The 12,664-nt window shown below is 38.6% G+C and overlaps 1 protein-coding gene across 1 annotated transcript in view; it reads right to left on the reverse strand.

Annotated features, from left to right (window-relative positions):
- Nucleotides 1–12,664, reverse strand: part of PTEN (phosphatase and tensin homolog) — a 48,968-nt gene that overhangs the window by 12,305 nt on the left and 23,999 nt on the right. The window contains exons 5-7 of the mRNA XM_068687859.1: nucleotides 10,806–11,044; nucleotides 5,537–5,678; nucleotides 3,080–3,246 (exon numbers count right to left, since the gene is read on the reverse strand). Coding sequence (XP_068543960.1) covers nucleotides 3,080–3,246; nucleotides 5,537–5,678; nucleotides 10,806–11,044 — 548 coding nt within the window. The remainder of the gene's footprint in view (nucleotides 1–3,079; nucleotides 3,247–5,536; nucleotides 5,679–10,805; nucleotides 11,045–12,664) is intronic.

Below are 12,664 nucleotides of genomic sequence, written 5' to 3' on the forward strand. Positions count from 1 at the left end.
CATCTCAGCAGACATGAATTTGCTTAAGTTTTGCCATTAAAAAAGACAGGAAATATGACTGATTTAGATTTTACATTAAGCACTTAGCATTGCACCATCAAAGTCGCATGGCCACTCAAGCTTGTTTTGTTTCATGCTGAGTAATTTTCTCCAATAATTTTATCAAAGTTGAAGAGCACTCTCCATACTAGAGCAATCTGCAGATAATACTAGTGTTCTGTAGAGGACTATGACATTTGAAAGTAAGTACATGAGTTGACCAGAATGCTTAAGCTGACCTCAGTTGTATCAAACACCAAGACAGACCAAGCAGGAGGGCACAAAATACTCTACCTCCAGAGATGAGATACAGCCAGTCTCCAGCCCAAGGTCCAGAATGGATCAAGAATTATAGTTAAATTTATGCCATTGGTTTCTTGATTAGGTTTGCTATGGAAAGCTAAAATGCTGACTGGTAGATATGTGATGACTTTCAATGTGTGCAAGAAAATTTCTTTAGCAACTACCTATAAATCTGCTAAGAAGAAACCTTGCAAGAGAAGAACCAGTGATGGGCAGCAGACTTGTAATTATAGCTTCCATAAACATGTCTGAGTAAGCCAGAATCTTTGAAAGATACGATACTGTCATTCCTATTAAGCTACTCCTCGTAGCTTAGGTGATCACTCCAGAGTGGTAAGTCTGCAATAAATCCCCACACCAGAAGGCCTTCTCTTTTGGGGTTTTGAGTAAAAACAATACACAGTCAACTTATCTAGAAGAGAAAAAGGCTTCACTACCTCTCATACAGAGGGGATTTCACAGATGCGAAACATTTGTACAGAGACAAGTGTTCAAATTTGCACCAGGATAGGTTTTCAGCCACTAATATTCACCTTTGGCCTACTCTCGTCTTAGTCACTTTACATAACACAGTGTCGGAGGGACCATGTGGAAGGACTATCCCCGGTGCCAAAGCAAACATCAGAGATGGAGTATTTCACTAATTCTCAATACCAAGAACTCAGCAGTGACTTCATAAAACAGACTAGGATGCTTACACCCGACAGATGTCCTGAATTTTTCTGTTCATTTACACTAGAGCTAGCAGAGGTGGTCTTATCAGAACTATTTAACACTGTACACCCACTTTCTTTTGGCCTGAATTCTTACACAAGGTTGAGGACATTTAAACATTATGTTCAACACATTTTTGATTCAGATTATCAAGGTGATTTCTTTACAGAAGACTTTTGTCTGGAGAAGAGACCATTCTTATGTCAGGAAAGCTTGCAGATGTAGAAAGAACAGCTTTTAAAATCTCAGCATTTCTTAGTTCCAGCTGTCCAAAAACACTGAGAAAAGGAGCACCTTCACACTGTCTGTAATACAGAGACCTAGAATAGTGAAACCACAGCTGATACAACATTCTGAAATGAAGCTACAGCACAGTAACATGCTTGCTACATTTCTGCAGACAATTCCATGAACTTTTCTACATATTCTTGATGACTGAATTTATACTACAGAAGTAATATGTGACAATGAAGACATCTAGTTTATGCTGTCACTGGATCTCAGTGCTCTCTGCAGTGGTAAAACAAATGCAGGAATATGATCTGGGTGCTACAGACCCAAGATCCAGTAGGACTATGTATCGGTGTTATGAAAGCTTACTTGGGGACTGGGAAATGCAGCACAATGCTTTTGATGAAGTCTGTTTGCAATCCAGGTATTACCAAAGACAGTAAAGAAACCACAACTCCCAGTTCAGATAGAACAGAGACCAGATAAGACAGGACCTTGACTCACATGTTTGGGTTTTGTTTCATCTCCTCCTTGTATTCCTCAAGTCTAGCCCACAAAACTAATCTGGGTGCTCCTTTCAAAACTCTCTCTTGTGCACTGAAGCTTTAAGCATCAATAATTTTAATGTCTAAAATGAGACATTCCAATTTGCCAAATACTTTGTTTTACAGTTCTGTCTTGCACAGCTGCACTGAACAATTAAGACATCTGGTTAAACAAGCAGCAGAAGAAAATATTCCTATTAATAAACTGTTCAAACTTTTGCAAACAGCTGAAGGGGACATTTCTAGCTACTGAAAATTTATCGTTATACTAGTTAACTGTACCTTGTAACTGAACAAACCCATGAAATAAATAGACGTGTAATACACATGCATGCTAATAGGTAGACCCTGCACGCACAGTTAGGAGGCTATCATCTTATCATTATGTTTGTCTCCCAATCCACTCTAGTATTTTCTCATTTTTTGTTTTGCCTGTACACAAGATTTGCTCAAAGAATGCTCTTAAGTTTTATAACTTAAACAGTAAACAACTATTCATAAAGATCATATGTTTTTTGTAGTAAATACAAAGTTAATATTTAGATCAACAAGATTTCATTCCTACCCTTCCCTTTAGTAGACGCAAACTAGTTCCACAAGCACCAGAATCAATGAGACATTTATCTTTAAGAAGTCATCGATTTTGGTGCCATATTAAGTTCAAGATTAATTTTTTCCCCACAACTGAGATACTGACAAAATTCTCAGTTCTGAGTGAATTCTCTAAACGTCTGATGTCAAGGCATTGCAGCTGAACAAAACACTGCAATATGAACTCAAGAGATGGCTGAATAGATTGCAGAGATATTTTCACAAAGTGTGTAGGAACTCAATTATCTCGAAACTTCAACCAAATTTGACAGATGGATAGAAATCAGCCATCAGCACACAAACAAGATCTTCTGTGCCTGCTAAAACCTTAAGAAAATTTAGTGAAGAAAACAGCTGGAGTTAACTTGCTCAGTATGCAAGTCTATTTTTAGAACGAGAACGTTTCTTCCTCAATTAGATTGCTCACTACTACCCAAACTACTGCAAAACATATCCAGCATAACTTTTATCCAACCTTTGTACTTAATTTCACTGACTTAAAATATCCAGCTTTCATTTTGTAGTAGATTCTCTACCTGGGAAAACTAGACATGAAAGAATTAAATACAGCAATTACACATCACGGAAAAACAGACAAAATCCTAGTCCTGCATCAGCATTGGTCCAACATTTTCCAGAAAAGCAAGAAAACCAACCTTTTTCAACATCTTGTTCTGTTTGTGGAAAAACTCCACTTTGATATCACCGCATACCGGCAAAGGTTGAGGGAATTCAAAGTACATATACTTGTCTTCACGTCTTGAGGGTCCTGAAGGGGAGGTGAATATCTTTACCTTTAGCTGGTACACCACAAACTGAGGATCTGCATGGCAAAACAGAGTGTCACTTTGCAAGAAATGCCTTTAAGTGTAAAAACAAACAAAAAAAACAGAACCATAATAATAACCTACAGCACTTTAGAAGTTAAGTATTTGCTAAGAGTCAGGGCAATAAAAAACCTTACTGGATATCACTGGAAATGACAGATTTCCATACTTCGTAGCAATATTCTCAGGCACCCGTAGGATTCATGAAAAGTTGTTGTTTCTTTTTAATATATAATGACTACATATAGTAACTACTACTTGATTTTTCCTTGCACAGTCCTTCTCATCTCTATACTACATGGATGTAACTGAGGGGTTTTGTTTTCTTTTGTCTCATCTTCACACTGTAGAGTGGGCAGTCATGTCAGATCAAACTGATTTCTATTCTTACACAAACAGAACTGTTACGCAAACAAAATCAAAGGACAAAATTTAACTTTAATACACAAACCAATCTGCACCAACAACAGACTATACAGATGTAGACCATAAGTCTGTCCTGTAAATCATCACCACAAAACAGAGCCAGCCATAGCATAGCTTTCTCAATTAAGGTAACAGCTGAAATTGTGGGGGTTTTTTGGTGCAGCCTAAGCAAATGTAATTAGGAAGTTGCCAATGGAAACTAGTATGAAAGCCATAAATATTGAATGAAATTTATTCAACAAAATCCTTCTGCATTTACTCCTGGTTTCTGTTAATAGCAGATGTAACCTGCTCTCTAGACAACACGCACCAAACCATATCTGCCTCAGACTTCACGGCAATGCGGAAACCACCACGGTGGAGCTGTGGGAATCTCTACCAAGCATACCCACACTATCTTGCTGAACAGCCTATCCGTAACACTTACTTATCTCTCTCAAATCCTCAGCATTGTGAAACCTTTTTTTTTTTTTTTTTTGCCCAAGAGACGTGGCTCTGCTCAGTCTGTGACTTCAAAACAGAAGGAAGATGACAGAATTAAGATTGAAGGATACCATATATTGGTAAAATTAGTACTATCACAGTAGATCTATCACAGTATCACCACAAAAGAGCACTACATCATTGTTTTCACATTCTGAAAAATCACTGAAATCTCCACAGAAACAAATTGTTGCAGTACACGAAGATGTTGAAGTTGGTAAGTACTGTCCACTTACATGCTTAGCAAATATTTATCTCAGCATCCTACAGCGAAAACAGCACGCTAACAACCTGGTACGGCCAAACAAGTTAATGCTCTTGTAATAATACTTCATGTAACTTGATTTTACAAGTAATAGTTATCCAAAACACTGAATAAGGAGAAAATGCAGAAACCTGTAACCTCCGCACCACTATCCCAGAGACAGAGGCTTTCTGGCACTGGCTCTTCCTTTCCTCCTCCTCTTTCTGTAAATACAGCTAGCCTGACAAGCTGCTAGATTGTTTCTTACGTGCATTGAGTTCAGGTACTGTCTTACAACAACATTAATAGTGCAATTTAAATCAGAGCCGCAAGAGGCACTGGAATTAATTACACATTAATCCCCATAGCAAAACATTAGAAAAAACATTTCCACTGTAACAAAAAATGAACACGCAACGTCAGGCACTTCCTGCTCTGAAGCACAGCCCACAGGAAGACAGAAGTAAATATGTACTTACGCTAGAAAGTTTCAAGGAATCTGCTGTTCCTTGCTAACATACTGCACACCAGCAACCCACATTATTCATTTACAGGTATATGTAATATTTAATAAAAGTCTTTAAATAAAGAAAAATTTCTTTCACAGTTAATTAGATATGTACCCAGTAGAGCTGATTTTTTTTTTGAAAACCATCATGGGAAGAATAACGTCACTTGAAGCCAACTCGCCATTAAATAATGGTTTTCAGCAATTTATGTTTCCCAAGAGTTGCTGTATTTTAAAAAATAGCTTTTTTAAAAAAGGAACAAATACCTAAATGTCTACCTGTGTATATATGTATGTGGTATCACTATTTAGCTTTAAACAGTTACATATTTCCCAAATTAAAATTATAGTAAAATGGTCATAGAACTCTGTCACAGACCTCAACTAACTACACCTTGGAGAATGAAAATTAATAGACAACAATAAAACAGGAGATTTTGGAAAGTTTGGTATTTAAATATGGTCTTGCTATCCTTTAAGATGTGCTGCTGTTCACATCACATATCAGAATGGTAACTTACAGCATGGCTGCGTGGCATCACACAAGTGACTTAAAGTCAAGTTCAAATGCTGCCTTGTTTTCTTACATGAGCTAATGGAGAATAACATAGCACTGGGTACTTACTGCAAGTTCCACCGCTGAACATGGGAATTGTTTCAAACATCATCTTGTGAAACAGCAGTGCCACTGGTCTGTAATCCAGGTGATTCTTTAACAGGTAGCTATAATAGTACACGTAGCGTCTCTGACTGGGAATTGTTACTCCCTAAACAAAGGGAAACCAAATGTCAAAAAGCATCCAGACCATTTGCTAGCAGTGAATAACAGGGCTCCTGCATAACATCCAGGGATGTAACTAAAGATGAATAAACCATGAATGATAAGGTAAGCAAAAGTACACAGAATAAACCACCATGGTCTATGCTAAGCAAACCTTTGTGGCAGTTAGGCTGGAGGCTAGCACAGCACAAAATACCCTTGCTGGTAGTAACTCAAAAGCAGGGGAATGCTCCATCACAGAAACCCATCATTAAACCTTTTATTAGCTCCTAACAACCCTCAGGGATTTCTTTCTTGCGACTAGAAAGTTAGTTGGAGCCTGGTCACCTTAAAAAACAGCAAAAATGTAACAGCCTGTGGGCACATCCTCTTTTTCCCCAGTCAGTTGTACACATCTCTTTCACTTGACTGGTTCTCCAGCTACTTTTGTAGGTATCTCCTAGCATCAATCTCAAACAGCAAGGTACAGAATGCGACCTTTTCTGTATCTTGAACATAAAGCCCTCAGAGACTGGGTATGACAGACTTCCAGCATCACCGTGAGGAGGCCTCTGTAATTTTTAAGCACCAGTACATGGATTACTTTTCTACAGCTGTTTCAGAGAACTCTTCTTTGGTTTGCTAATATCACTGTACTCACGACTGACACTACCTTCTATTAAAGACATTTCAGAAATGCATTTTGAAAATCAAAAGTAGAAAGCTTCATTAATATGGGCCTGATGGTTCAAATTGTTAAATGAAGAACTTCTCAGATGAGTTATACAACTCTGAAGTAAACCCTTACTTTGAGACCATGTAACCAATAAACACTTTTATTGCTATTTCTACAATCTTAAACTTCAAGAAATAGTTTCAAAGCTCTTATAGCTACTGTTTTCAAGAGGAAGTAAAGAAGATGAAAACAAACTGAATTTAGAAAATGCATTATGTTTTATAACAGGCCATACCGTATACTTGCAACTGCATCATTAAGTACACTTTCTTATTAAAACAATGTGAAATTGCAATAAACTGAAATAACAGAAGGTTTCATATATGAATCTGTGAGCATTTTAGTCACGAAGTCCACAACACAGTGCATCTATAAACACTTAGTTCTAACATCTCCTTCACCTCACAACAGCCATAATGCTAAGGACAGCCAGAGTACTTGGCTATCTTCCTGCCTTTATTTTAAAAATGTTGAGAGTTACACCACTTCGGCTGCTTAAAAATCACACAAAAGGCTTTTCCCTATAGGACTTGTACAACTGCCTTCTTAAGTAACCTTCTACTTTTGGTTCAAATGTCACCTTGGTAGTTATCAGACGCACTCCTTAAGGGAGCTTTCAAGTTTGCTTTATTGGAATCTGAGCTTCATGCTTGAGAAAATCCCACCGTCAGAGCAAACCGTTAGTAATTTTTCAACACTGCCAACTAGAAGAAAGCCTTACAGCTGAAAAAAATGCCTCCCTTCTCTGCTCATAGCTTCTCCATGCCATAAAGGATGTGCCCTACTAAGAAAGCGCAGCACACCTTACCAAGGCAACTAGGAATGGGTCCAGAATGATGGGAACAGAGCCACTTATATGGCTAAAGTGACAGGTGATCTCAAAGCAAAAACAGTTCTCAGCCAAGAAGGCAAATCTGAGATCTCCGCTCCCCAGAGACATAGCCTTTACCCTGAGATCCTCAGAATCAGACACGTTGAAAGGGAACAGAAAACTACTCATTTTTCAAAAGGTTTACTTTCAAAAATAATTCTTTCATAACAAGGTAATATTCTGAGAGGTACGATCAATCCCCACTTACTTTTATTCAAGGAAAAGTAAAGAACAGGGAAGCAGTTTAAGCGCTTTCTCCTTGAGCTGCTTGTATTTCACACCAACCCCCATCAACTTTTTTTTTTTTATTTTTTTCCTCATGGGCATCCAACAAGCTCCTCTAGTCCCTGAGACAGAGCTTCAACGATAGTGCTGAGCTGTGTAGTCGTCACCAGAATTATAAGCTGCTGCCTCGTGGTTCTCCTCTCGCTGTAGCATGGGCAGCGTTATGAAGAATAAACAGTTTTGGAAATAATATTCCCACAGTCACTTCAATAAAGTGTCCTACTGCAAAAGCAATGCTAAATCTGCAGCCTCAGACTAAGCTTATGGCATCGGGTTTAGCAGAGCTTGTCACCTGAGCCTTCATAACTGATCAGCTCCGATACATCAGACATTGGATATCTACCTGCTGAAAAAATCAGTCTGAGACTTCCTCACAGGAAGTAATTGGTTTCTAATTCCTCTTCAGTTACATTTAACTGCTGCTGTTTGTTACCACTATTAGGAATTTTTTTCCTCAAATACAACAATATGAAGGTCAAAGAATGTTCTTGAATGGATCATCTCCAGCCCAGGCATTTGATTAATTGTTCCCAGCTGATAACTATTCATTAAGTAGACCATGCTTCCTTCTGAGACTATCCTCACCATAAAACCCTTCACAGAAGATGTGGGAATAAATAGAAAGCTCCAGCTGCAGGAACCTAGAGTTGTCAGTTTTCATCATCACAGTAGTATTTCAGTATCCATCTTAAGGAAAAAAGAGGTGATAAGCTAACCAGTTCAAACTGTGGAAGCAGCAGCATTTTTTTTAGAAGACTTATTTTGGGATTGAAAAACAGGCTGGACAACCACAATTATTTATCAAATTCCAGAGAACAGTATCTCCCTTAGTTTAAAGAGAAAGGCAACAGTGCTATTCTGCTACAGTGGTGGTGACCAGACTATTTTTTATCCAGTGCCTTGTAATCTTTCCCATTCTCTCTTTCTAAAAAAGGATCCCTCCCATGATGAGTTACAGAAGCTGAATGAGGCAGCTTATATGAAAAAAATCACTTTTAGGTGAGAGAGAACCTTTTAGACTCAAGCTCTGCAATGTCTTATTCCCCACTACCTTTCCCAGGACAAACAGTACATCAGCAGACTCTCTAGGAATTGTCAGCTTAATCTACAACTCTCGCTGGATGTTGCAAATGCTTCCGCGAAGCTGCTTGTGCCATCACGCACTTGGGAAATGCTTGCTACAAAAGTACTCAGGGGTTGTCCTCTTGACCAATTAGTCATACTTCCCCTTGCAATTAGACTCACACTTCCTGCCAGCATGGACTAAACCCTCCTGAGACTCACTTTGCCATGCACATTAATGGCTACAGTGATTTTAGTTGTACTATTCTGAGTAGCTATACAAAAGGTGCATACCTTGTGCTTGCTTTAAAGAAAATATGGTACCTAATTAAAGCCAGTTTTCCTTTATCATGCATGTCTTGGCCCAGCAACAACAACAAAAAGTTTCTTGTCCCTGGGTGCAAACAGCTCCTTTGATGTCTCAATTACTTTGAGTTCAGGAAGTCAATTATACAAAGGTGTGGCGAAGTGTCAAATCCTAGAGAAGCAGTTGGCATGTGATACTGAAACACTGGCTGAAAGGGAAGACAAAGCTCCCAGAACCTACCCTAGAATACCTGCTTATACACGCTACGGTTACAATGATGGGAATCACATACTGCCCACTGTCCAAATAAAGATAACCAGGCTCAAGTGGAGCTGGGAAAAATCAACTCTTCCAGAAGAGACATTGAAACCAAAACAAAGCTCCTGGTTATAGACAGTATTTACAGTGAAGCTAAGCAGGGCTCTCACTATTCCTGTTTACTAAACCCTCTGCTACCTCAAACATGCCAGAGGGACCACTGAGGTACTAATGAACAGTTAACCGACCTTATCCTCCAAACAGTAACACGCAGAAATACCACCCTCTTCATACAAAAAGGAAACTGAGGTACAGTATACTTCACCATGTATTTGTTGAGGTTTGTGATTTTCATGTCATTTTATCTGGCTCTAGATAATCCTTATCAGTAAGAGCAGTCTACATTGTTTGTTTATCACACAGCTTGTTCCTATTCACTATCATGCCCTCTTACCAACACTCATGAAGCTGTGATGGGAAACCTTTACACTGTCTCCTTTCTAGTATCATACCACAATTATTTTCTAAAGCAGAACATGGAATAGCAGCTCCATCTCATAAAAATAGCAAACTAGGAGTTCATTTGCTCCTTCTAATGAATCAACAGCCAAATCCTAAAATTCCTTATGGGATACTTCAGCTCTCAAGAGCCTTCAAACACAAAACTCCACTTACTAAAGGTCTACACACTCTGAAATTAATACTTTATGCAAATATTACAGGAACACGGAGCACTCGGTACTTCAATAGGTTGAAATTGGCCTGCTGAGATGATTCTCCAGGTAAGCTCTACCAACATGTACAAGGAAATGATGGAAGATAAGCAGGGAAGCTTGTTGAAATGACCTTGCATCATACGTGTTATTATATTTGGAGAAGGTTTCAGGAAGAAAAAAAAGGCTTAATTCCCATTAACGAGGCATAACCAAGCCAAAAAGGTCCAACATACGGCTACTGCTAAGTCAGTCTGCACCACTGACAAGGTCTTAACAGAAAGCTCTTGTCGCCACAAAAATCATTTCTCTGAAATGACAACCACCCACTCCTCAGAAATACAAGAAATTAAATGGCTGCCCCTGACAAAGCAGGCTCTGAGGCATACAGTATCTATCCTTAACAATGCTTTTTAATGAAAAGAGAGAATCCATCAGCAGACTGGATATACTCTTCCAGTAGGCATATTCATCTGTAAAAAGCACTTTAATGACTATGCATCTCAGAACAACACCACAGAAGTTGGGAGAACCTGAGGAACTGAATGGCTCATCCATTCAGGCAAAACAACCTAGAATAATCCTCTCATTTCAGCTGAAAATGCTAAACAAAAAGGTTCACTCATCAACCACCTATTTGATGCAACACACAGCAGAACACTATTTAAAAGGCTATTTAAAATAAACTGTCCAGATCATCATGAACAGGAGATAGAAAAAAACAGACTTTCAGTGTTGTGGCTAATTGCTTCTGCTGCTTAAGAAAGCTTTTGTATTAGGAGGGACTATACTGATCCAATAACATTAAAGCATTTAAGCATCAAATCAGATATTACAAAGCATTTCTTAAGGGTTTGACTATTCAAATTGACCTCAACCAGGAAAAGTATAAAGTAACTTACCTTCTTATCTCTGGTCCTTACTTCCCCATAGAAATCTAGAGCTTCTTGAGCCTTTAAAAACTTGCCTCTATGCAACAGATATGCGCATATCATTACACCAGTTCGTCCCTTTCCAGCTTTACAGTGGATTGCTGCAACATGATTGTCATCTTCACTTAGCCATTGGTCAAGATCTTCACAAAAAGGTTTAATGAGCTCAAGCTGTGGTGGGTTATGGTCTTCAAAAGGGTACTGTGCAACTGCAACAAGAAAGAAAAACTTACCAAAATCTCAAAAGGAAACTACAGCAAGCTTGACTAGACGTGTCATCTTTGGACAAGCACACACAAAAATTAACATTCTAAATAAAAACTGTCTTATATGTATATACATATAGCTTTGTTTTCACTGTTATTCAGCAGCATACTATACACTAAACACATCACAGACATTTCTCTATTAATACATAAGCACATATCTTAGACTATTTCACAGTGCTTCTGAAACAAGTCGCACAGACTCTATTTTACATTATTTTTCTGAAATTTAAGAGTGCACTGGCACAAAGAATAACCTTGTGAAAACCCATTAGTCAACAGACTACCTGCTGAGAGAAAGCAGGGCCAAACCTCACTCACTGATCAGAGACAGGAATTTTGCAGCAAGAATTCTGAGTGGCTGGTTCTACATGGGGAACACTCAATTTGCTCCAAGCAGTTTAGAAACAAAACTAATTTCTATATTAAGTAATTGTAATCAAAAAAGAAATCTCATGCAAGGCACCTGCAATACCTATGGGTTTTAAGATTGAAACCATCAAACGCAGTTGTCCTTTTTTTATGTGGATGCGTGTGCATACGTATGTATTTCACGCAAGCATGTAAGAAATAAAGAAAAACACTGAGCAAAAAATAAGCAACAGACAGATAGTAGCACCCAAAACAAACCTATTCCTGACTCATCAAATCAGACAACAGATAATGCCACACTGATTGGCAGAATTACGTAGAGATGTACTAGTTTGGTCAGAACAGCACTTCTCAAAGCACACCCCGATTCTTGATCGATAGACTTGGGACCTTACAAGTCTGGTTCATTTAAAAATTTCTCAGCTAGAAACACCATTTCCTTTTCTGGTCTAAAAATGAATACATTTCATTTCTGGCATATGTTTGTATTTGTTTCAGAAGTACTACTCTCTTGTCATACACACAAGGCTCCTTTTGATGAATCCCCAAGGACTTAAAGAGCAGAAGTGAGGTATGCAGTTATGGAACTGCTAAATCACTGTAGCACAAGTCTGAAGCCTTTCAGAGGGATCTGCAAGGACAATTTATTCTCCTGCAGTACAGACTGTCCACTTATCTCCCAGGAGACCAAAAATGGAAGCCTGATAAAGTGAGTAATCTCTCTTAAAGAAGCAGCAAAGCTTAATGAACATGAATGTACAATAAATAAATTCGTGCACTTTGAAGATGCAAAGACACACAAAGTGACTATTCCATGCAAAGTTACACAGATGTTACTTTTTGCAGCAGGTATAAGTGAAAGAAGTTTATTTAGAAGCCCCTAAAATAGGAAACTACTCAGAATCAAAGACTTGCAGCACCTCCTATGTTAACCACATCCAGTAAGGCTCCTGTAAAGCGGAGAGACAAAGGAGTCCCAAAAGAACTGCCTGAAAAATCCCAAGTAGTAACAGCTTGTTGAAGATGCTCTCCAAGATTTGGAATCACAGGCAAACCCTGCAGGATTTTCTGCAAAGACTGAATGAGGAACTGGTGAAATGGGTGCACGGCAATGGTTCTGACGAGAAGTCAGAAAGCAACCTTAGGAAATATTAAGCTGTAGAGTCTCGAACTTTTTTGAGGAGAGGGCAG

This window comes from Anas acuta, chromosome 7 (genome assembly GCF_963932015.1).
Source record: "Anas acuta chromosome 7, bAnaAcu1.1, whole genome shotgun sequence".
In the NCBI taxonomy this organism is placed as follows: domain Eukaryota; kingdom Metazoa; phylum Chordata; class Aves; order Anseriformes; family Anatidae; genus Anas; species Anas acuta.